This window comes from Anolis sagrei, chromosome 5, assembly GCF_037176765.1.
Source record: "Anolis sagrei isolate rAnoSag1 chromosome 5, rAnoSag1.mat, whole genome shotgun sequence".
Lineage (NCBI taxonomy): Eukaryota > Metazoa > Chordata > Lepidosauria > Squamata > Dactyloidae > Anolis > Anolis sagrei.
Genome location: NC_090025.1, coordinates 1,844,908 through 1,870,164, shown reverse-complemented (window position 1 = coordinate 1,870,164; position 25,257 = coordinate 1,844,908). Strand labels below are relative to the sequence as shown.

The 25,257-nt window shown below is 46.2% G+C and overlaps 1 protein-coding gene across 8 annotated transcripts in view; it reads right to left on the bottom strand.

Annotated features, from left to right (window-relative positions):
• DYSF (dysferlin) overlaps positions 1-25,257 on the bottom strand; it is a 284,587-nt gene that overhangs the window by 22,523 nt on the left and 236,807 nt on the right. For all 8 annotated transcript variants that reach the window (XM_067468433.1, XM_067468436.1, XM_067468437.1 and 5 more), the window contains 8 exons: positions 23,727-23,866; positions 22,585-22,673; positions 21,058-21,153; positions 19,646-19,787; positions 11,654-11,753; positions 7,110-7,279; positions 6,817-6,926; positions 4,162-4,309 (listed from right to left, as the gene is read on the bottom strand). In XM_067468433.1, coding sequence (XP_067324534.1) covers positions 4,162-4,309; positions 6,817-6,926; positions 7,110-7,279; positions 11,654-11,753; positions 19,646-19,787; positions 21,058-21,153; positions 22,585-22,673; positions 23,727-23,866 — 995 coding nt within the window. The remainder of the gene's footprint in view (positions 1-4,161; positions 4,310-6,816; positions 6,927-7,109; positions 7,280-11,653; positions 11,754-19,645; positions 19,788-21,057; positions 21,154-22,584; positions 22,674-23,726; positions 23,867-25,257) is intronic.

Sequence of the window (25,257 nt, the reverse complement as noted above, 5' to 3'; positions counted from 1 at the left end):
TTGTCGCCATAACAAGGTGACAATCCATCAAGGTGGTAGAGGCTTTTAAACAGAGGCTGGATGGCCATCTGTCAGGGGTGCTTTGATTGTGCTTTTCCTGCATGGCAGAAAGAAGGGGATGGGACTAGATGGGTCATGTGGTCTGTTCCAACTCTATTATTCTATGATTCTATTAAGCACAAAAAAAGTTCTCTTCCAAATTTGGCTCTGTAATGATCCCACCCATTTGTGAAGAAGCCACCAATTTGTAACGGTTTTGTAAAGGAGCCACCACTTTCTAAGGGGTTATTAAATTGATAGCATAACTAATCGCTAATAATAGTGGTTTGGTCTTTCTTCAATGTGTAGCGTAACTTAACTTGGAAAGGATTTGTAACAGAGACCGGGCTTTATAAGAAACTGTAACAAGTTTATTGAAATGTAGCAGAAGCTTGATGGTTTCAATGTTTCTTGATTCTTAGAGGCACATATCTTCAGAGGTTAAATTTATAACATGTGTGAACACTGGTGGACTTTGTGAACACTGTGGACTTTGGGGGGAAATAGACCTTGACATTTGGGAGTTGTAGTTACTGGGATTTATAGTTCACCTACAACCACAGAGCATTCCGAACCCCACCAACGATAGAATTGGGCCAAACCTGCCACACAGAACCCCCATGTGGGCCACAGCAACGCGTGGCAGGGGACGGCTAGTAAATACATAAATACATAAATAAATAAATGTGCTGAGCATGCTTTTCATCCCATCGCCCATATCTCTGAGCCCAGTCTCCGCATCCTTGGGGCTTGTGTAAGGAGGTTGCCCTGCCCACCTGGAGATACCTGGGAAAGCCATCAAGGTGAAAAGGCTCCAGGTTGCTTTACAGGAAACGGCCTCGGGGAGATGGATGAGGAGCTGGCTGGGCCTCAAGCGGGGAAGCCGCCTGCCAAAACACCTCCTCCTTCCCCCCAAACCGTCAGGCCAGCCATTGTCACGTCATTGGCCCACCTTCCTCCCAAAGAGGCCTGGTTTTAATAGACCAGCTCCAGAATTTGTGATGTGCGGGTCAAGAGCGGGCGCATTGTTTCGCTTATCAGGACTAGGTTTGCACGGCATGAATCATGCCTCTGAGTTAAACTGGAGTGGATTTAAGGGGCTTTGTCCCATTGCAACGGGGGGCAGGGGAGTCTCTCCTTGGTCCAAGGAAGGAACACATCCCCTCCAGTCCAAATCCATGATTCTGTCATACTTAGTGTTTGAAGACATCCCCCAAAGGCCATCGAGTCCATCCAGTCCTTTCTGCCAGGCAGGAAGACACCATTCAAGCCAATGTTTCTCAACCTAGGGGTCGGGACCCCTGGGGGGGTCGCGAGGGGGTGTTGGAGTGGTCGCCAAAGACCATCAGGATACACAGTATTTTCTGCTGGTCATGGGAGTTCTGTGTGGGAAGTCTGGCCCAATTCTATCCTTGGTGGGGTTCAGAATGCTCTCTGATTGTAGGTGAACTATAAATCCCAGCAACTACAACTTCCAAATGTCAAGGTCTATTTTCCCCAAACTCCACCAGTGTTCACATTTGGGCATATTGAGTATTCGTGTAGAGTTTCGTCCAGATCCATCATCCAGACCTCACCTCTGAGGAAGCTTGCCATAGATGCAGGCGAAACGTCAGGAGAAATGCCTCTAGAACATGGCCATATAGCCCGAAAAAACCCCACAAGAACTGAGATCCATCATTGTTTGAGTCCACAGTGATCTCTGGATGTTGGTGAACTACAACTCCAAAACCAAAGGACACTGCCCACAGTGCTTTCTGGAGATAGGTGAACTACAACTCCCAAGCTCAAGTCCAATCCTCACAAACCCCTTTCATTATTTTTTGCTGGTCATGGGCGTTCTGTGTGCCAGGTTTGGGTCAATTCCATCTCTGGTGGAGTTCAGAATGCTCTGTGATTGTAGGTGAACTATAAATCCCAGCAACTACAACTTCCAAATGTCAAGGTCTATTTTCCCCAAACTCCACCAGTGTTCACATTTGGGCATATTGAGTATTCATGTAGAGTTTGGTCCAGATCCATCATTGTTTGAGTCCACAGTGATCTCTGGATGTTGGTGAACTACAACTCTAAAACCAAAGGACACTGCCTACAGTGCTTTCTGGAGATAGGTGAACTACAACTCCCAAGCTCAAGTCCAATCCTCACGTACCCCTTTCATTATTTTTTGCTGGTCATGGGCGTTCTGTGTGCCAGGTTTGGGTCAATTCCATCTCTGGTGGAGTTCAGAATGCTCTGTGATTGTAGGTGAACTATAAATCCCAGCAACTACAACTTCCAAATGTCAAGGTCTATTTCCCCCAAACTCCATCTGTGTTTATATTTGGGCATATTGAGTATTCGTGTAGAGTTTGGTCCAGATCCATCATTGTTTGAGTCCACAGTGATCTCTGGATGTTGGTGAACTACAACTCCAAAACCAAAGGACACTGCCCACAGTGCTTTCTGGAGATAGGTGAACTACAACTCCCAAGCTCAAGTCCAATCCTCACAAACCCCTTTCATTATTTTTTGCTGGTCATGGGTGTTCTGTGTGCCAGGTTTGGGTCAATTCCATCTCTGGTGGAGTTCAGAATGCTCTCTGATTGTAGGTGAACTATAAATCCCAGCAACTACAACTCCCAAGGTACAGAGAATGAAAATACATCCTGCCTATCAGATATTTACATGTCGATTCATAACAGGAGCAAAATTCCAGATATGAAGTAGCAACGAAAATAATTTTAGGGTTGGGGGTCACCACAACATGAGGAACTGTATTAAGGGGTCGCGGCCTTAGGAAGGTAGAGAACCACTGATTCAAGCCCTCCTGACAGATGGCCATCCAGCCCCAGCTTTGAAACCCCAGAGAAAGAGACTCCACTTGACTCCCTGGGAGCAGCGGATTCCACTGGAAATTGCAATAAAAAGAACTGATCATAGAATCATAGAATCATAGAATCAAAGAGTTGGAAGAGACCTCCTGGGCCATCCAGTCCAACCCCATTCTGCCAAGAAGCAGGAATATTGCATTCAAATCACCCCTGACAGATGGCCATCCAGCCTCTGTTTCAAAGCTTCCAAAGAAGGAGCCTCCACCACACTCCGGGGCAGAGAGTTCCACTGCTGAACGGCTCTCACAGTCAGGAAGTTCTTCCTTGTGTTCAGATGGAATCTCCTCTCTTGTAGTTTGAAGCCATTGTTCCGCGTCCTAGTCTCCAGGAAAGCAGAAAACAAGCGTGCTCCCTCCTCCTCCCTGTGGCTTCCTCTCACATATTTATACATGGCTCTCATCATGTCTCCTCTCAGCCTTCTCTTCTTCAGGCTAAACATGCCCAGCTCCTTAAGCCGCTCCTCATAGGGCTTGTTCTCCAGACCCTTGATCATTTTAGTCGCCCTCCTCTGGACACATTCCAGCTTAGAGTCAATATCTCTCTTGAATTGTGGTGCCCAGAATTGGACACAATATTCCAGATGTGGTCTAACCAAAGCGGAATAGAGCATGGGGAGCATGACTTCCTTAGATCTAGACACTATGCTCCTATTGATGCAGGCCAAAATCCCATTGGCTTTTTTTGCCGCCACATCACATTGTTGGCTCATGTTTACCTTCCTGTCCACGAGGACTCCAAGATCTTTTTCACACGTACTGCTCTCGAGCCAGGCATTGTCCCCCATTCTGTCTCTTTGCATTTCATTTTTTCTGCCAAAGTGGAGTATCTTGCATTTGTCACTGTTGAACTTCATTTTGTTAGTTTTGGCCCTTCATCTCTCTAATCTGTCAAGATCCCTTTGAATCCTGCTCCTGTCCTCTGGAGTCTTGGCTCTCCCTCCCAATTTGGTGTCGTCTGCAAACTTGATGATCCTGCCTTCTCGCCCTTCATCTAAGTCATGAATGGAGATCCTGAACAGGACCGGGCCCAGGACGGAACCCTGCTTGTGGCACTCCACTTGTCACTTCTTTCCAAGATGAAGAGGAAGCATTAGTGAGCACTCTCTGTGTTCGTCCACTTAACCAATTACAGATCCACCTCACCAATGCTTGAAAGTTATTGAAAAAGTTGACGCATGCAGACCGGAAACCACCCAACACCCCACCACAAGAAGAGATGTGTTCTTGTTGTCCGGAAACCGGAATCTTACCGGGAAGGCGTAGATGAAGATGCCTAGGAAGAGCAAGGCCACGAAGAGGAGGAGCAGGAGGAGGAAGACCCACTTGAAGCGCCTCCACAGGATGTACTTCAGCGTCTTGTAGGGAGAGGTGAACCACAGGAAGGACGTCTCCGGCCGCCTGCAGACAAAGAGAGACCCCGTCACATCTGGTACCACGCTCTGTAGGAGAAGCCAATGGCCAACAACCTACAACATTACTACGAAAGTCTGTTCATGGGCAAATTCAGCATGATGCTATCATTGGGACAGAGAGTTCCATCTACGCTGATGATCGTGCCATCACCGCTCAAGCAGGGAGCTTTGAGATGGTAGAACAGAAGCTCTCCGAAGCTCTAGGTCAGTGTTTCTCAACCTTCCTAATGCCGCGACCCCTTAATACATTTCCTCATGTTGTGGTGACCCCCAACCATAACATAATTTTGCTACTTCATAACTGTAATTTTGCTCCTGTTATTAATTGTAATGTATTATCTGATAAGCAGGATGTATTTCCATTCACTGGACCAAATTTGGCACAAATGCCCGATATGCCCAAATTTGAATAGTGGTGGGGTTGGTGGGGGGACGGGGGACTGATTGATTGATTGATTTTGTCATTTGGGAGTTGTAGTTGCTGGAATTTATGGTTCACCTACAATCAAAGAGCATTCTGAACTTCAGCAACGATGGAATTGAACCAAACTTGGCACACAAAACTACCATGGCCAACAGAAAACACTGGAAGTGTTTGGTGGGCATTGACCTTGAGTTTAGAGTTGTAGTTCACCTACATCCAGAGAGCACTGTGGACTCAAACAATGATGGATCTGGACCAAACTTGAAAGGAATACTCAATATGCCCAAATGTCAACACTGGTGGAGTTTGGGCAAAACAGACCTTGACATTTGGGAGTTATAGTTGGTGGGATTTATAGTTCACCTACAATCAAAGAGCATTCTGAACTTCAGCAACGATGGAATTGAACCAAACTTGGCACACAAAACTACCATGGCTAACAGAAAACACTGGAAGTGTTTGGTGGGCATTGACCTTGAGTTTAGAGTTGTAGTTCACCTACATCCAGAGAGCACTGTGGACTCAAACAATGATGGATCTGGACCAAACTTGAAAGGAATACTCAATATGCCCAAATGTCAACACTGGTGGAGTTTGGGAAAAACAGACCTTGACATTTGGGAGTTATAGTTGGTGGGATTTATAGTTCACCTACAATCAAAGAGCATTCTGAACCCCATCAATGACAGAATTGGTCCAAACTTCCCACACAGAACCCCCATGACCAACAGGAAATACTGTGTTTTCTGATGGTCTTTGGCGACCCCTCTGTCACTCCCTGGTGACCCCCACAGGGGTCCCGACCCCCAGGTTGAGAACCACTGCTCTAGGTGCTCTTACTGCCTATTACAGGGAAAACCAGCTGATCCCCAACCCATCTAAAACACAGACATGTGCCTTTCATCTCAAGAACAGAGAAGCATCTCGAGCTCTGAGGATTATGACCTGGGAAGGAATCCCACTGGAGCATTGCAGCGCACCCACATACCTGGGAGTCACTCTGGACCGTGCTCTGACCTACAAGAAGCACTGCCTGAACATCAAGCAAAAAGTGGGCGCTAGAAACAACATCATATGAAAGCTGACTGGCACAACCTGGGGATCACAACCAGACACAGTGAAGACATCTGCCCTTGCGCTATGCTACTCTGCTGCTGAGTACGCATGCCCAGTGTGGAACACATCTCACCACGCTCAAACAGTGGATGTGGCTCTTAATGAGACATGCCACCTTATCACAGGGTGCCTGCGCCCTACACCACGGGAGAAATGACACTGCTTAGCCGGTATCGCACCACCTGACATCCGCCAGGAAGTAGCAGCCAATAGTGAAAGGGCCAAGGCAGAGACATCTCCAGCTCACCCCCTGTTTGGGTATCAGCCAGCATGCCAACGACTTAAATCAAGAAATAGTTTTCTAAGATCTACAGAGACACTCGCTGGAACACCCCAGCAAGCGAGAGTCCAAAAGTGGCAGGCTCAAACCCAGAACTGATACCAAATGAGGGACTCCCCCCTGGGCACACAGAAGACTGGGCGACTTGGAAGGCGCTGAACAGACTGCACTCTGGCACCACGAGATGCAGAGCCAACCTTCAGAAATGGGGCCACAAAGTGGAGTCCACGACATGCGAGTGCGGAGAAGAGCAAACCACTGACCACCTGCTGCAATGCACCCTGAGCCCTGCCACATGATGCACAATGGAGGACCTCCTTGTGGCAACACCAGAGGCACTCTAAGTGGCCAGCTACTGGTCAAAGGACATTTAATCAGCTACCAAACTCACAAATTTAGTATTTTGTCTGTTTATTTGCTTTGTTCTGTTAGAAATGTAATATAATTGACTGGTTGCTTAAGAAGAGATATTTTTCCATCTAGGGAAACATGAATTAACAGTCCCTGCTTGTGACTCAATGTGCAGCCACTCTCCATTTCCCAGGTTTTCCTTTGACACCAACAGCCCAGGGAAGTACCAAAAAACACATACATGTCAAAAGTCAAATTTCACCAGATTTAGCTGGAAAACAGCTTCAGACTCCATGGCAGCCAGTTCCCCCATTCCTCTTACTTGGGGTCTTCCAGTTTGGGGTTCATGTTGGGCTCCTCCCGCCCTAGTCCCGCTGGCCGCTCTTCGTGCTCCTGCTCGTTGATGATCTCCAGCGTCATCTCCAGCTTCCCCTGCAGAAGAGGACCAAGGCAAAGGCATCGTCAATCCCACAATGCAGAACCCGAGAATCCTAGAGTTGGAAGAGACCTGGTGGGCCATCATCTGGTCCAACCCCATTCTGCCACTGTAACTCTGCAGTGCAGATGCCCCCCAAGAGAGAAGGAGAGATTGGGAGAGGCTGGTGCTCTTCCTACCGCGATGCTCTTCTCGCCACCCTCTTCGGCCAGGCAGGGCCACCATCCCTTGACGGTCTTCTGCTCAAAGAGGGAGACCATCCTCTCCCGGCCGTCCATCAGCTCCAGGCCGCACTTCTCGGCCGTCTTGGCCGGACGCGGCATGCAGTTCAGGTCCAGCTGGAAGGAGCCTAAGGGAGGAAAAGGAAGGAAGGAAGGGTTGAAAGAGAGAAGGACAAAGCCTCAGGATGGAAGAGGCACAGGAAGAATCAATGTAACACTCTAACAAAAACTGTAACATTTCTGTTCCTGGCTTGAAAGTGTTATTTCCTGTTCCGTTGTGCAGTCCTTACCTTGAAAGGGGTTGTTCTACTCCAGAAACTTTGTTTCTAGGTTGAAATGTTCAAGACCCCTGCGAGATATTCGTGGGAAAATTATAGCCAAACGATAGGCCTGGGCGGTTTCGTTCGTTAATTTTGTAATTCGTTAAATATTCGTTAATTTTAGCAATTACAAAATGATTACAAAACTTATTTTTAAACCCGGAAGTGTTTTTAAATATCGAAACGCGTGCGCCAAAAAATTTTGTATTTCCGTCCATTTCGGAAATACGTAAGATGGCTTGGCTAGATGTTTGCTGGGAGCTCTCCTCTCTCTCCTCTCCTTAGCCAGTCAGAGCCTGAAAGAGGAGGAGGAGGAGGAGGAGAGGGCGGGGAAGGCACCGGCTGAGCAAGCGAGCGAGAGGGCGAGTGACCCTCAGCGGGAAGGCGGCCCGTCCCTCCTTCCTCACCTTTGCGGTGGGTGTGCTTCGTTCCCCCAATTCTGCACTGAAACCTTAGCGGAGGGCTGGGCTAGATGGCCTTTGGGGAGCCCTTCTCCCAATTTCGCATTGCTTCGGAGGAGCCGGGCCCGACTCGGCGGCAGCGCTTGAGTGCCCGCCAGAGTGAGTGAGTGCCTGCCTTCCCTCCTTAATAATAATTTCTCCTCCCTATTCTACTAAATTAATAATTAAATTAAAAAATATTGAAAAAATATTGAAAAAATATTGAAAAAATATTGAAAAAATATTGAAAAAATATTGAAAAAATATTGAAAAAATATTGAAAAAATATTGAAAAAATATTGAAAAAATATTGAAAAAATATTGAAAAAATATTGAAAAAATATTGAAAAAAAAGGGCGCCATCTTTACAAAATGTTTTGTAAATATTAACGAAATTTCGTAAATACCGAACTTTTTTAAGGGAAAATTTTGTAATTATTTTAAATATCGAAACAAAAAAAAACCCCAAATACAAATCGATTTTGGAAACAATTTTTTGCGTTGTTACCCAGGCCTACCAAACGAGCTATGGCAGGATGTCCCTCATGCAAAGACGTTTTCGCAGTTACATTATAATTATATAATCTATATCAGTGGTTCTCAACCTTGCCAACGTCTCGACCCCTTAATCCAGTTCCTCATGTTGTGATGACCCCCAACCCTAAAATTATTTTCGTTGCTACGTCATAACTGGAATTTTGCTCCTGTTATGAATTGTCATGTAAATATCTGATAGGCAGGATGTATTTTCATTCTCTGGACCTTGGGAGTTGTGGTTGCTGGGATTTATAGTTCACCTACAATCAAAGAGCATTCTGAACTCCACCAGAGATGAAATTCACCCAAACTTGGTGCGCAGAACGCCCATGACCAGCAAAAAATAATGAAAGGGTTAGGTGAGCATTGGCCTTGAGCTTGGGAGTTGTAGTTCACCTATCTCCAGAGAGCACTGTGGAATCAAATAATGATGGATCTGGACCAAACAAATACTCAGTATACCCAAATGTATACACTGGTGGAATTTGGGGAAAATAGACTTGACATTTGGGAGTTGTCGTTTCTGGGATTTTTAGTTCACCTACAAGCAAAGACCATTCTGAACCCCACCAGTGAGAGAGTTGGGGCAAACTTTCCACACAGAACCCCCATGATCAACAGAAAATACTATGTTTTCTGATGGCCTTTGGTGACCCCTCTAACACCCCCTCACGACCCACTCAGGGATCCCAACCCCCAGGTTGAGAAACACTGATCTATATAAATAAAAACATAATGTTCGTTTGTGAGATTAACAGAACTCAAAAACCACTGGGCCAATTGACACCAAATTTGGACACAAGGCACCTAACAACCCAATGTATGTCCTTCACTCAAAAAAATTGACTTTGTCATTTGGGAGTTGTAGTTGCTGGGATTTATATTTCACCTACAATCAAAGAGCATTCTGAACTCTACCAATGATGGAATTGAACCAAACTTGGCACACAGAACTCCCATGACCAACAGAAAATACTGGAAGGGTTTGGTGGGCCGTGTCCTTTGGTTTTGGAGTTGTAGTTCACCTACATCCAAAGATGACTGTGGACTCAAACAAGGATGGATCTGGACCAAACTCTACAAGAATACTCAATATGCCCAAATGTGAACATTGGTGGAGTTTGGGGAAAATAGAATCTTGACATTTGGGAGTTGTAGTTGCTGGGATTTATAATTCACCTACAATCAAGGAGCATTCTGAACCCCACCAATGACAGAATTGGGGCAAATTTCCCACACTGAACCCTCATGACCAACAGAAAATACTCAAGGCCATCCAATCCAACTCCCTTCATCAGGGCAATAAAACATAATCAAAGTCCTCCTGACAAAGAGCCATCCAGCCATAGATATAGATAGATAGATAGATAGATAGATAGATAGATAGATAGATAGGGAGTTGTAGTTGCTGGGATTTATAGTTCACCTACAATCAAATAGCATGATAGAATTGAACCAACCGGGGCATACAGGACTCCTATGACCAACAGAAAACAGTAGAAGGGTTTGGTGAGCATTGACCTTGAATTTGGGAGTTGTAGTTGTAGTTGATGGCCAAAAGCGAGGAGGAGCTGAGGAGCCTTCTAATCAAGGTGAAAGAAGAAAGTGCAAAAGCTGGGTTGCAGCTTAACATAAAAAAAACCCAAGATTATGGCAACAAGAATGATTGACAACTGGGAAATAGAGGGAGAAACCGTGGAGGCCGTGACAGGGTTTGTATTTCTAGGCAGGAAGATGACTGCAGATGCAGACTGTGGCCGGGAAATCAGGAGACGCTTCCTTCTTGGGAGGAGAGCAATGTCCAGTCTTGATAAAATAGTGAAGAGTAGAGACATCACACTGGCAACCAAGATCCATTGCCTAGTCCAAGCCATGGTCTTCCCTGTAGTCACCTACGGATGTGAGAGCTGGACCTTCGGGAAGGCTGAGCCAAGGAAGAGAGATGCTTTTGAGCTGTGGTGATGGAGGAAAGTGCTGAGAGTGCCTTGGACTGCGAGAAGATCCAACCAGTCCATCCTCCAGGAAATAAAGCCCGACTAAAGCTCACTGGAGGGAAGGAGACTAGAGACAAAGTGGAAGTCCTTTGAATGCCACATCATGAGGAGACAGCAAAGCCTAGAGAAGGGAATGATGCTGGGGAAATTGGAAGGCAAAAGGAAGAGGGGCCGACCTAGGGCAAGATGGAGGGATGGCATCCTTGAAGTGACTGGACTGACCTTGAAGGAGCTGGGGGTGGTGACGGCCGACAGGGAGCTCTGGCGTGGGCTGGTCCATGAAGTCACGAAGAGTCGGAGACGACTGAACGAATGAACAACAACAAAGTTCACCTACATCCAGAGACTACCATGGACTCAAACAATGATGGATCTGGACCAAACTTGGCATGAATATTCCACATGCCCAAATATGAACACAGATGGAGTTTGGGGGAAAGAGACCTTGACATTTGGGAGTTGTAGTTACTGGGATTTATAGTTCACCTACAATCAAAGAGCACTCTGAACCCCATGAACAATAGAATTGGGGCAAACTTCTGACACCAAACCCCCATGACCAACAGAAAATACTCAAGTCCATCCAGTCCAACTCCCTTCACCAGGGCAAGAAAACGTAATCAAAGCCCTCCTGACAAAGAGCCATCCAGCCATAGATAGAGATAGATAGATATTATTCACACAGAGAGAGATATAGTATCCTAGATTGGAGAGGGACCCCTAAAGAAGGACAATTATATGTTGCCTGTTCCAGAGTAGGCAAACCAGACACTCTCCACATCAACACTGACAAAGAAAGAGCAAGAAATACTGTTTACCCACAAGCAGAAAGACATGACATATACTAGTAAACAACACTTTGTCATTACTTTATTTTCCAGATCAACAGACTGGGCCACAGAAATGCCTGGCAGGGGACAGTTAGTAGTTTATATAAATTAAAATATAATGTCTATTTGTGGGATTCACATAACTCAAAAACCACTGGACGAATGGACACCAAATTTGGACACAAGACACCTCTCAGGCCAACGAGTGACCATCACTCATAAAATCACTGAAAAACACAGCAGAAGTGTCCTACGACTGGGTAATTTCTCAATGTGATAAGGAGGCTAGTTTCTGGAAGAAGACAACATCATCAGCAAGTTTCCACAACAAGACAACAATCTTCAACACTTTATTTCCACCCACGTAGACGCGTTTCTCACCCAAATAGTCGTCGAAGGAGAACTTGTCGTTGTCCCAGACCTGGAGGACCAACTGTGGCGGGACTTTGTTCTCGGTCTTGTCCAGGCTCCAGAAATGCTCCTGCGTTGCCACATGAAAAGGAAGGGAAAACAATGACAGGTCAGAGGCAGGAAAAGCACCTCATTATCAAAAGCACCCTAACATCATCCTTGCCTTTAGGGCAGACCTGCATTTGCTGCTGAATACTCACGGGTTCTGACTCTCCAGCCACCCACAGCTTGACAATGTTTATTTAAGTCATTCCAAAAGGCAACTTTGGTTTTGACATTTTATGGATGCAATGAGGCTTGAACATCCATAGATGATGGTATCCATGGGGCTCCTGGACTGAACCCAACCAAACCCCAGTAGCCAGCAAAGGTCCACAATATTACAATGGACTCTGCAAAAAAGGCTTCCGCTGTACTCCACAAAAGGAAGAACCAGCTGCCAATTCCAAAAATGGCACCATGATAACACTAACAATGAATGTAATGATTAAAGGATTGGTAATATGGACGATGAAACTGGATCACGATTTTAGTCAGGAGATGCATTGGATTGTTATTGATGTGCGAATATTGTGTATCATGCTTTTATGGTTTTAAATTGTATACTGTTGATTGTTGTATTTTGTTGTAAACCACGTTGAGTCGCCGGCTAGGCTGAGAAACAGCGGTATACAAGTATAGCAAATAAATAAAATAAATAAATAAGAAACTAGAGCTGTCTATCCAATGCAATTTTCTGAATCAGTTCCCCACAAGAGCTATGTGCCTTGGAACCATACTTTCCAAATATAACTTGTGCAGTGTGAACTTCACACTTGGAGGGAAACTGAATGAGGACGCTCATCTCTAACCTTCACCACAAGGCCAGATAATAATAATAATCTATGTAAAAAAAATGTAATGTTCGTTTGTGGGATTAACATAATTCAAAAACCACTGGACAAATTGACACCAAATTTGGACACTACACACCTACAGACCAACGAGTGACTCAAAATAATCAATAATCAATAAACAATAACAATGACATACAAGCATTTAAAAACCTATGGCCGGGCCAAATGTAATAATTTAAAATTTAAAAAATAATGCTGGGCATGAACAAGGTAGGAGAGGATAAAGGAAAATATGACAAAATGGGCCTTTGACATAGGCCACTCAATACTTTTGAAAGACTGGGAAGAGGTGTGGAAAAAGAAACTAAAATTTACAAAGGCTTCGAATATAGTTGAGGGCTGGTACAAGATCTATTTCAGATGGTACTGGACACCCTCTAGCCTATCCAAATTTAACAAAAATCACAGCAACAGGTGCTGGAGATGTGAAAAAGAGCTGGGCACCCACTACCACATGTGGTGGGGGTGTAAAATAATTAGAAAATACTGGTCGACAATACATAAATACACCCAAAAAATTATCAGCGTGAGATTTGAAATGAAACCGAAGTATTATCATAGAATCATAGAATCAAAGAGTTGGAAGAGACCTCATGGAGCCTCCACCACACTCCGGGGCAGAGAGTTCCACTGCTGAACGGCTCTCACAGTCAGGAAGTTCTTCCTAATGTTCAGATGGAATCTCCTCTCTTGTAGTTTGAAGCCATTGTTCCATTGCGTCCTAGTCTCCAAGGAAGCAGAAAACAAGCTTGCTCCCTCCTCCCTGTGGCTTCCTCTCACATATTTATACATGGCTATCATATCTCCTCTCAGCCTTCTCTTCTTCAGGCTAAACATGCCCAGTTCCCTAAGCCGCTCCTCATAGGGCTTGTTCTCCAGACCCTTGATCATTTTAGTCGCTCTCCTCTGGACACATTCCAGCTTAGAGTCAATATCTCTCTTGAATTGTGGTGCCCAGAATTGGACACAATATTCCAGATGTGGTCTAACCAAAGCGGAATAGAGCATGGGGAGCATTACTTCCCTAGATCTGGACACTAGGCTCCTCTTGATGCAGGCCAAAATCCCATTGGCTTTTTTTGCCGCCACATCACATTCCTGGCTCATGTTTAACTTGTTGTCCACGAGGACTCCCAAGATCTTTTTCACACGTCCTGCTCTCGAGCCAGGCATTGTCCCCCATTCTGTATCTTTGCATTTCATTAATGACATTTGAAACAATTTTTTAATAGATTGCAAAGCCCTCGCCCCTATATCCCAGGATCTGCTTCCAGATTATCTGTTTATCCCAGAATATCTGGCAATGGAGACTCATATATTCCGGTTTAAAGCAGATAATCTGGGATCCAATCCTGGGATATGAGGCAGTGTGGAATTGCTTATAGTTGTTGTTATTGTTGTTGATGGTGATGATGTTTGCATGGCAAAGGGCCTCACGGAGTCCTTTTGGTTGGGCAGAGTGGAGAGAGGCCATGGAAGCCCACCTCTGGGGAAGCATTCCAGGGAGATGCGCCACCGCCGCATTCGGGGCCTTTCTTTCTGTCCCGATAATGAGCTCCCCGAGGAAACAGCGGGAGCCCCATCGCCTCAGATGGCAGCCCTGGAACATCTGGGAGAAACGGCATCCCTCGCAAAAGGTCTAACCTCAAGGTGTCGGCTCCAACCAAGCTGCGCATACCTCTCCACACATAAAAGCCAGGAGAGGGATTTACAAGCCCCGCTCCTTGCGCTTTGGGATGGGAAATAATGAGGGGATGGATCTGGAGAGGCAGCCGTGGGGTGCAGCAGCGAAGGAAGGTGGCGGAAGAGAAGCCCAGCGGATACGGATCGGAAGAGGAATGGGCCCAGTCCTTGCAGCAGAGCATCAATAGAGTGCACCTTATGCACAGCTACCAACTCAGTGGAATGGGTTGAGACTCTATCAGATATTCATTGGAATTTGAAAGCATTCCTGTTTCTGGGTTGTTGTAGGTTTTTTCGGGCTATATGGCCATGGTCTAGAGGCATTCTCTCCTGACGTTTCGCCTGCACCTATGGCAAGCATCCTCAGAGGTAGTGAAGTGAGGATGCGTGCCATAGATGCAGGTGAAACGTCAGGAGAGAATGCCTCTAGACCATGCCCATATAGCCTGAAAAAACCTACAACAACCCAGTGATTCCAGCCATGAAAGCCTTCGACAATTCCTGTTTCTGGCTTGAAAGTGTTATTTGGAGACTAGGACGCAATGGAACAATGGCTTCAAACTACTTATTCACTTACTACTTACTTAGGCAATCCCTCGTTTTCCGAGTAGGATAATCCTCCAGGGTGGGTCCGTAGGTGACTATGGAGCCCTATTCTTGATCCGCATCGTCTCCCGCAGTGAGAGTATTGGTTTCCAAGTGGAAGGCGGTCCTGGTAGGGGTTGGCTTGATGCACCACATTCCATTAGCGCTGCCTCCGAAACATGCCATTCCTCTTGGCATGTTTCTCTCTTTCGCCCTCCATTCGTTCCTCTTCAAATTCTGCAGCACTGTTGGTCACAGTTGACCTCCAGCTAGAATGCTCAAGGGCCAGGGATTCCCAGTTCTCAGTGTCTATGCCAGAGTTTTGAAGGTTGGCTTTGAGCCCGTCTTTAAATCTCTTTTCCTGCCCGCTAAAATTCCATTTTCCATTCTTGAGTTCAGACTAGAGCAGCTGCTTTGGGAGACGGTGGTCGGGCATCTGGACAACGTGGCCATTCCAGTGGAGTTGATGGCAGAGGACCATTGTTTCAATGCTGGTGGTCTTTGCTTCTTTTAGCACGGTGACATTTCCCCACTTGTCTTCCCAAGAGATTTGCAGGATTTTCCGGAGGCATCGCTGATGGAATCGTTCCAGGAGTTGCAGGTGTCTGTAGACAGTTTCGCAGGTGTATAGCAGGGTTGGGAGGACAATAGCTTTATAAACAAGCACCTTGGTATCCCAACGGATGTCCCGGTCCTCAAACACTCTCTGCTTCATACAGAAACATGCTGAATTCACAGAGCTTAGGCGGTGTTGTATTTCAGTGTCAATGTTGACATCTGTAGACAGTCCACGTCTCGCAGGCGTAGAGCAGGGTTGGGAGGGGAATAGCTTTGTAAACAAGCACCTTGGTATCCCTATGGATGTCCTGGTCCTCAAACACTCTCTGCTTCATTCAGAAGAATGCTGCACTTGCACAACTCAGGCAGTGTTGTATTTCGGCTTCAAACTACAAAAAAGGAGATTCCATCTGAACATGAGGAAGAACTTCCTGACTGTGAGAGCCGTTCAGCAGTGGAACTCTTTGCCCCGGAGTGTGGTGGAGGCTCCTTCTTTGGAAGCTTTGAAACAAAGGCTGGATGGCCATCTGTTGGGGGTGCTTTGAACGCGTTTGTCCTGCTTCTTGGCAGAATGGGGTTGGACTGGATGGCCCATGAGGTCTCTTCCAACTCTAGGATTCTAGGATTTGTGTTTCCGTGTGCAGTGTTTACTTTGGAAGCAGTTGTTCTACTCCGAGAACGTTGTTTTTGTGGCGGCCACAAACTAGGTTGAATTGGTTGAGACTTGATGATGTGGTGTTCACTGCAAAACTATCACAAGCATCCTAACGAGAAGGTTGACTCCAGTGAATTTTTAACTCTTCTCAGGGAGATCACGCTTTACAAAAGGTCACGATCTCTAACCAGGTCCTGCCTTTCCTTGTTTATAAAGCTATTGTCCTCCCAACCCTGCGAAACGTAGACTGTCTACAGACGTCAGATGCAACTCTTAGAATGAGAGAAACCTTGCTCTCACTGTGGGAGAACATACAGGTCAAGAATAGGGCTCCACCGCCACCTATGGACCCACCACCAAGACCCTACACTTGGAAGACCATCATCCTTGGACAACGAGGGATTGCCTAAGTACGGTAAGTCGCCTTGACCCCGTTCTGCCCGCTTTCTGCAGCTGCTCTGCCCCAAATGCCTGGGGGCTCCCTTCCCTGGTTGCACCCCATAATAGGGAGGGGGCCCCAGGTGTCTTTGTGCCCCACAGAGTTCCCCTTCTGTGGGTTTGAACTTCAAAAAGGCCCACCTCCTCTCCCCCACCTTTTCCTTATTCTGTTTTTACAGGTCTTTCCTCTCTTTTTACTGCAGCAAGTAATGAACCCGGACTTCAAACGGCAAGATCAAGCCTTGCGCCTTCTGGATGCCGAGACCAGGTTCGCCTTCATTATTTCTACCTTTTGCAAGGGGGGAAAAAAGCCCTTTTACAAGCTGTTTGTTTTGTCTGATCAGCCGCAGCAAGCAAGGTCCCGCTGGGGAGGAACCCATCTGGGTCTGGCGGGGGGGGGGGGGGGCTCCGCTCTCCTTTTAGGGGTCCTTTTAGGGGAGCCTTGCCCAAATGCACGCACACCAGCCCCGCTTAGTAGGGACAGAAAGGCCGTCTGGAGACCCTGACCACCTGGTCAACACAAGGCTAAGCACGGTACCAAATTCAACAGGAAGAACAACGGCTCAATGTGCAACATGCAATGGGCATGCTATGTGTTGCATGGGCGAGATGCATGTAGTTTGAATACACCAACATGTGACGCCTGGCTCGAGAGCAGTACGTGTGAAAGATCTTGGAGTCCTCGTGGACAACAAGTTAAACATGAGCCAGGAATGGGATGTGGCGGCAAAAAAAGGCCAATGGGATTTTGGCCTGCATCAATAGGAGCCTAGTGTCTAGATCTAAGGAAGTAATGCTACCCATGCTCTATTCTGCTTTGGTTAGACCACGTTACCTGGAATATTGTGTCCAATTCTGGGCACCACAATTCAAGAGAGATAGTGACAAGCTGGAATGTGTCCAGAGGAGGGCGACTAGAATGATCAAGGGTCTGGAGAACAAGCCCTATGAGGAGCGGCTTAAGGAGCTGGGCATGTTTAGCCTGAAGAAGAGAAGGCTGAGAGGAGACGTGAGAGCCATGTATAAATATGTGAGAGGAAGCCACAGGGAGGAGGGAGCAAGCTTGTTTTCTGCTTCCTTGGAGACTAGGACGCAATGGAGCACTGGCTTCAAACTACAAGAGAGGAGATTCCATCTGAACATGAGGAAGAACTTCCTGACTGTGAGAGCCGTTCAGCAGTGGAACTCTCTGCCCCGGAGTGTGGTGGAGGCTCCTTCTTTGGAAGCTTTTAAGCAGAGGCTGGATGGCCATTTGTCAGGGGTGATTTGAATGCAATATTCCTGCTTCTTGGCAGAAAGGGGTTGGACTGGATGGCCCATGAGGTCTCTTCCAACTCTTTGATTCTATGATTCTATGATTCTAACATTGACCTTGCTATGACTCCGGCAACTACACATACGCCCCCTTCCACACAGCTGAAGAGAACCCCACATTATCTGCTTTGAACTTGGATATGTGGCAGTGTGGACTCAGATAACCCAGTTCAAAGCAGATACGGTGGGATTTTTCGCCTTGATACTCTGGGTTATATGGTTGTGTAAAGGGGTCCTATGATACAAAATTGGGAATTTTTTCTGCTCCTGGATTGAAAGTGTTCACTTTCACTTCACTTAGGTGATCCCCTGTTGTCCGAGTAGGATAATCTTCCAGGGTGGGTCTGTAGGTGGCTGTGGAGCCCTCTTCTTGACCTGCATGTTCTCCCGCAGTGAGGACAGGAAAAGGTATTTAAAGATGGGCTGAAAGCCAACCTTAAAAACTCTGGCATAGACACTGAAAACTGGGAAGCCCTGGCCTGTGAGTGCTCCAGCTGGAGGTCAGCTGTGACCAGCAGTGCTGCAGAATTTGAAGCGGCATGAATGGAGGGTGAAAGAGAGAAACATGCCAAGAGGAAGGCACATCAAGCCAACCCTGACCGAGACCTCCTTCCACCTGGAAACCAATGCCCTCACTGTAGGAGAAGATGCAGGTCAAGAAGAGGGCTCCACAGTCACCTACAAATCCACGCCCAGGACACTGAACTTGGAGGACCATCATCCTCAGACTATGAGGGATCGCCTAAGTAAGTAAGTAAAGTATTACTTTCAAAGTAAGTAGAATCATAGAATCATAGAATCAAAGAGTTGGAAGAGACCTCATGGGCCATCCAGTCCAACCCCATTCTGCCAAGAAGCAGGAATATTGCATTCAAATCACCCCTGACAGATGGCCATCCAGCCTCTGCTTAAAAGCCTCCAAAGAAGGAGCCTCCACCACACTCCCTCCGGGGCAGAGAGTTCCACTGCTGAACGGCTCTCACAGTCAGGAAGTTCTTCCTCATGTTCAGATGGAATATCCTCTCTTGTAGTTTGAAGCCATTGTTCCCTTGAGTCCTAGTCTCCAAGGAAGCAGAAAACAAGCTTGCTCCCTCCTCCTCCCTGTGGCTTATTTATATTCATTTATTTATTTATTACTGTGCTTGTATACCGCCGTTTCTCAGCCTAAATTGGCGACTCAACGCGGTTTACAACAGTACAACAAACAACAATATTCAGTTTAAAACCATAAAAAACAGCATACACAATACACAATATACAATATTGGCCCGTCAGTAATAATCCATGCATCTCTTAACTAAAATCATAATCCAATTTCATCATCATATTACCAATCTTTTAGTCATCAGTTCATTGTACCGAATTAACCGAATGCCTGTTCGAACATCCAGGTCTTCAATCTTTTTCGAAACACCATCAGCGAGGGGGCTGATCTTACCTCCATGGGGAGGGCGTTCCAAAGCCGAGGGGCCACCACAGAAAAGGCCCTGTCTCTCGTCCCCGCCAGCCGCACCTGTGAAGCAGGCGGGATAGAGAGCAGGGCCTCCCCAGAAGATCTTAGGGTCCTGGTGGGTTGATAGGCCGAGATACGTTTGGACAGGTAGGTTGGGCCAGAACCTTCCTCTCACATATTTATACATGGCTATCATATCCCCTCTCAGCCTTCCCTTCTTCAGGCTAAACAAGTATCACAATTGAACAGGAAAGAACACTTTCAAACCAGGAACAGAACGTTTTTTTTCAGATTTTGTGATATAGTGTTGTTAAATGTTGGCCTTGACGCACAACGCGAAGGAGATGGACCAAAGCAAACCAACGCAAGGGCAGGCTCACCTTCTTTGCCACGTAGCAGAGCTGCTCGGCCGGCAGGTAGTCAAAGGGGAAGACGAACCTCCAGTTGAAGTTCCCTTCGCCCCCCATCGACCTGTAATGCACGTCCGTCTTCTGCTTGTTCTCCTCGTAGCCCACCATCCACCTGCAAAGGGGAAGAGACCGTGAAGATGGGCAGAGGAGGACACACCAATGGGAGGGAAAGAGAAAATGATAACATTGAGTAACTTTGGCTAGATCAGGAGAGTTTTTGAAATGTTGTATGTTGTGTGTGTAGAGTGTGTCTATGTATAGCAAGCCTGGGCCAACTTGGGCTCTCCCTCCAGGTGTTTTGGACTCCAACTCCCACCATTCCTAACAGCCTCAGCCTCCTTCCTCTTTCCCCTCAGTCAACAACACAATAATTATAGGGTTGTTGTAGGTTTTTTCAGGCTATATGGCCATGTTCTAGAGGCATTATCTCCTGACGTTTCGCCTGCATCTATGGCAAGCATCCTCAGAAGTAGTGAGGTCTTTTTCTCTCATAGCCAAAAGGACTTTCAAAACACCACAGGCTCACTGGATCTGTGACCGCCTGGAACGCAACCTCTTACGAGAGAGAATTCACACCATCCGCAAAAAACTCGCAAACACAGACAAGGAACTGCTGCACCTCCATATCAACATCAGCCAGAAGATGAATTCCCAGGACTGGGACAAAATAGACAACCTCTCTTACAGGAAAATGGAGCCATCAAATGCTAATGAAGGTGGTCAGTTGAAACATTCTCACCTAGCTCCAACAGACAAGAGTTCTTTGTCCCACCCTGGTCATTCCACAGATATATAAACCCATTTTCCTAGTTCCAACAGACCTCACTACCTTTGAGGATGCTTGCCATAGATGCAGGCGAAACGTCAGGAGAGAATGCCTCTAGAACATGGCCATATAGCCCGGAAAAACCTACAACAACCCAGTGATTCCAGCCATGGAAGACTTTGACAATACACAATAATTATAATAGCAGAAACCCCATAGAACATCCAGTCCAACCTCCTTCTGCCATGCAGGAAAAGTACAATCAAAGCACCCCTAACAGATGGCCACCCAGCCTTTATAATAATAATAATAATAATAATAATAATAATAATAATAATAATAATAGAGCAGAAACCCCAGAGACCATCCAGTCCAACCCCCTTCTGCCACACAGGAAAAGTACAATCAGAACACTCCCAACAGATGGCCATTCAGCCTTTGTAATACTTATACAAATAATAAGAAGTAACAGGAGCAATCTCAGGGGTCATCCAGTCAACACCCTTATGCTATGCAGGTAAAGCACAATCAAAGCACTCCCAAAAGATGGCCATCTAGCCTTTGTAATAATATGCTCTACTAGCCCTAAAAGAGCATCAGCAGAGCAATCTCCTACCCTTTGACGTAGATGTCACTCATCTTCTCTCCGGTGATGCTGAGGTCATCCAGGATGACGTCTTTGGCGTTCCAGATGATGCAACGCAAGTAGAACCTGGAACCGAAGCCCATAATGGACAACAAATACCAAAGGGTTAGGAAAAGAGGAGTAAGCTCGCCAGAAGCAAAAAGCCATCAGGCAGAGAACAAAAGGCTCAGAGATCAAGGGTTTTTAACTGTGAATGTTTTTATATTTAATTCTGTTTTAATGTTTGCATATTCGTATATTTTTAAATGTGTGCTAATGATAATAAGCTGCTTTGAGTCCCCTTCAAGAGATATAAAGCAGGGAATGAGTAATAAGAAGGAGGAGAAGGAGAAGAAGGAGGAGAAGGAGGAGAAGGAGAAGAAGTCTTGTTTTTGTGTGCATGTGCACAGAAAGGAAGGAAAAGGAAAGGAAAGGAAAGAAAGAAAAAAGAAGAGGAGGGGAGGGAAAGGGAAAGCAAGGGAAAGGAAAGCAAAGGGAAAGGGAAAGAAAGGAAAGGAAAGCAAAGCAAAGCAAAGGAAAGGAAAAGAAAGGAAAGCAAAGGAAAGGAAAGGAAAGGAAAAGAAAGGAAAAGAAAGGAAAGGAAAAGGAATGGAAAGGAAAGGAAAGGAAAGCAAAGGAAAAAAGAAAGCAAAGCAAAGCAAAGCAAAGGAAAAGGAAAGGAAAGGAAAGAAAGGAAAACAAAGGAAAGGAAAGGAAAGGAAAGCAAAGCAAAGCAAAGCAAAGGCAAAGAAAGCAAAGCAAAGGAAAGGAAAGGAAAGCAAAGGAAAAGAAAGGAAAAGAAAGCAAAGGAAAGGAAAAAGGAATGGAAAGCAAGGGAAAGGAAAGGAAAGGAAAGGAAAGGAAAGGAAAGGAAAGGAAAGGAAAGGAAAGGAAAGGAAAAGAAAGCAAAGCAAAGGAAAGGAAAGGAAAACAAAGGAAAAGAAAGGAAAGGAAAGCAAAGCAAAGGCAAAGAAAGCAAAGGAAAGGAAAGGAAAGCAAAGGAAAAGAAAGGAAAAGAAAGCAAAGGAAAGGAAAAAGGAATGGAAAGCAAGGGAAAGGAAAGGAAAGGAAAGGAAAGGAAAAGAAAAGAAAGGAAAAGAAAAGGAAAGGAAAAGAAAGCAAAGGAAAGGAAAAGGAAAAGAAAGCAAAGCAAAGCAAAGGAAAGGAAAGGAAAGGAAAGGAAAGGAAAAGAAAAGAAAAGAAAAGAAAGGAAAGGAAAGGAAAGGAAAGGAAAGGAAAAGAAAGCAAAGGAAAAGGAAGGAAAGAAGGAAGGAAAAAAGAAAGGAAGGAAAAAAGAAAGGAAGGAAAAAAGGAAGGAAGGGAAGGGAAGGAAGGAAAGGAAGAAAAAGAAAGGATGGAAAAGGGAAGGGAAGGAAGAAAAAAGAAAGGGAGGGAGGGAGGGAGGGAAAGAAAGGAGGGAGGGAAGGAAGGAAGGAAGGAAGGAAGGAAGGAAGGAAGGAAGGAAGGGAAGGGAAGGGAAAGGAAAGGAAAGGAAAGGAGAGTCATAGCATCCCTCACCTTTTAGCTTTCCTTGGGGTCACGTTGAAGGGAGGTCCCGGTGCCCCCAGAGATTTTGGAAAGAGGTCCACCCACATCTGGATCTTGCCCTGCAAAGGAAGAAGTTGGAAGACAGGGAGTGGGTCGAAAATGTGTTGGCGGGGATCCTCACCTCCTCCCCATCTCCTTCCCAAAAGAAGATTCAACAGCTGAGCATAAGGGCAGAGTATTCCTTGTGGAAGGTGGCCCAAAGCACATTTCGGAAAGTGGGCAAATCTGGGTGCAGAGCAGTTGAAAGCCAAGGGACTCTGGGGGTTGGTGCTCTTCTCCATTTCAAAGAGCCAGCGTTGTCCATAGATACCTCCAAGGTGATGTGGCTGGCATGACTACATGGAGCGCCCTTACCTTCTCGCCAGAGCAGTACCTATTGATCTACTCACATTTGCATGTTTCTGAAGTGCAATGTTGACAGAAGCTAGAGCTAACAGCGGGAGCTCACCCTGCTACCCAGATTCGAACTGCCAACCTTTTGTTCAGCAGCTCAGCAGTTTAACCCACAGTGCCACCAGGGGCCATATATACACACACATATATATATATATAGAGAGAGAGAGAGAGAGAGAGGTTCTTGTGGGTTTTTTCAGGCTATAGAGCCATGTTCTAGAGGCATTTCTCCTGACGTTTCGCCTGCATCTATGGCAAGCATCCTCAGAGGTAGTGAGGATGCTTGCCATAGATGCAGGCGAAACGTCAGGAGAAATGCCTCTAGAACATGGCTCTATAGCCCGAAAAAACCCACAAGAACTTAGTGATTCCAGCCATGAAAGCCTTCGACAATATATATATATATCATATATATATATATATATTCTCGCTACACACCTACACATTGCAGCTGACATGCTGTTTGCAAGGTTCTGATCTATTTAAGGGTTTGGTCAGCAGCCATTTACACAAGGAGTAACATATATATGATTTATTGCTTATTTCACATTTGCGTGACGCACCTACACACTGCATCTGACACACCAATGTGTTGCAACACACTATTTGGAAGGCTCAAATATACTTTCTGCTTAAGTCGGCAGCTGTGTACATGAGCAATAAAGCTTAACATGAGTCCCATGTGTCTCCTCTGACTGGGCCTGACCTTTCGGCCTCACCTGTTCGATGTCCGGCTGCAAGGGGCTGAAGAGCCGCCTGGTCTCCACGTGCTCGGGCACCAGTCCTTCCTTGTGCAAGGCGTGCAAGGCCAGCCTCTCTTCCACGGCTCCCAGGTGCGGGTTGGGAGGCTTCCCATCCTCTGAGCCAAGAAGGGAAAGGAAGGCAACAGGACTTGTGAACTTAAAGGATTACGAAACAATAATACTAGGTATATAACTTGTATACCTAAGTGCAAAAACACAACCGTTAGAAAATGGATGAGTTAATACTTCTGAGTATTTGCAAGCTGGGACTAACTTGTAGTCATTATTGTTGTTGTTATGATTATAGAGTCACAGAATCGTAGAGTTGGAAGAGACCTTGTGGGCCATCCAGTCCAGCAACACTCTCCCAAGAAGCAGGAAAATCGCCTTCAAAACACCCCTGACAGATGGCCATCCAGTCTGTTTAAAAGTCTCCAAAGAAGGAGCCTCCACCACACTCTGGGGCAGAGAGTTCCACTGCTGAACAGCTCTCACATAGAATCCTAGAGTTGGAAGAGACCTTCTGGGCCATCCAGTCCAACCCCATTCTGCCAAGAAGCAGGAAAATTGCCTTCAAAACGCCCCTGACAGATGGCCATCCAGTCTGTTTAAAAGTCTCCAAAGACGGAGCCTCCACCATACTCTGGGGCAGAGAGTTCCACCGCTGAACAGCTCTCACACAGAATCGTAGAGTTGGAAGAGACCTCATAGGCCATCCAGTCCAACCCCATTCTGCCAAGAAGCAGGAAAATCACCTTCAAAGCACCCCTGACAGGTGGTCATCCAGCCTTTGTTTAAAAGTCTCCAAAGAAGGAGCCTCCACCACACTCCCACCGGGGCAGAGAGTTCCACTACTGAACAGCTCTCACATAGAATCCTAGAGTTGGAAGAGACCTCATGGGCCATCCAGTCCAACTCCATTCTGCCAAGAAGCAGGAAAATCGCATTCAAAGCACCCCTGACAGATGGCCATCCAGCCACCACACTCCCTCCGGGGCAGAGAATTCCACTGCTGAACGGCTCTCCCAGTCAGGAAGTTCTTCCTCGTGTTCAGGTGGAATCTCGTTTCTTGTATTTTGAAGACATTGTTCCATTGTGTCCTAGTCTCCAGGGAAGCAGAAATCAAGCTTGCTCCCTCCTCCCTCACATATTTATACATGGCCCTCATCATGTCTCCTCTCAGCCTTCTCTTCTTCAGGCTTAACATGCCCAGCTCTTTAAGCCGCTCCTCATAGGGCTTGTTCTCCAGACCCTTGATCATTTTAGTCACCCTCTTTCTCTGGACACATTCCAGCTTAGAGTCAACATCTCCCTTCAATGATGGTGCCCAGAATGGGACACAGTGCGATTCAAGATGTGGTCTATTTATTTAGACCCTGCTTTTTCTCCCCACAAGCAGACTGCATTGCTGGTGTTTTTGGTGTTGCAACTGATTCATTGGCATCGTGAATGGTTCCCCATTGCACGAGGTGGGGGCAAGAAGTATTTGCAATTGGGAAGACCCATT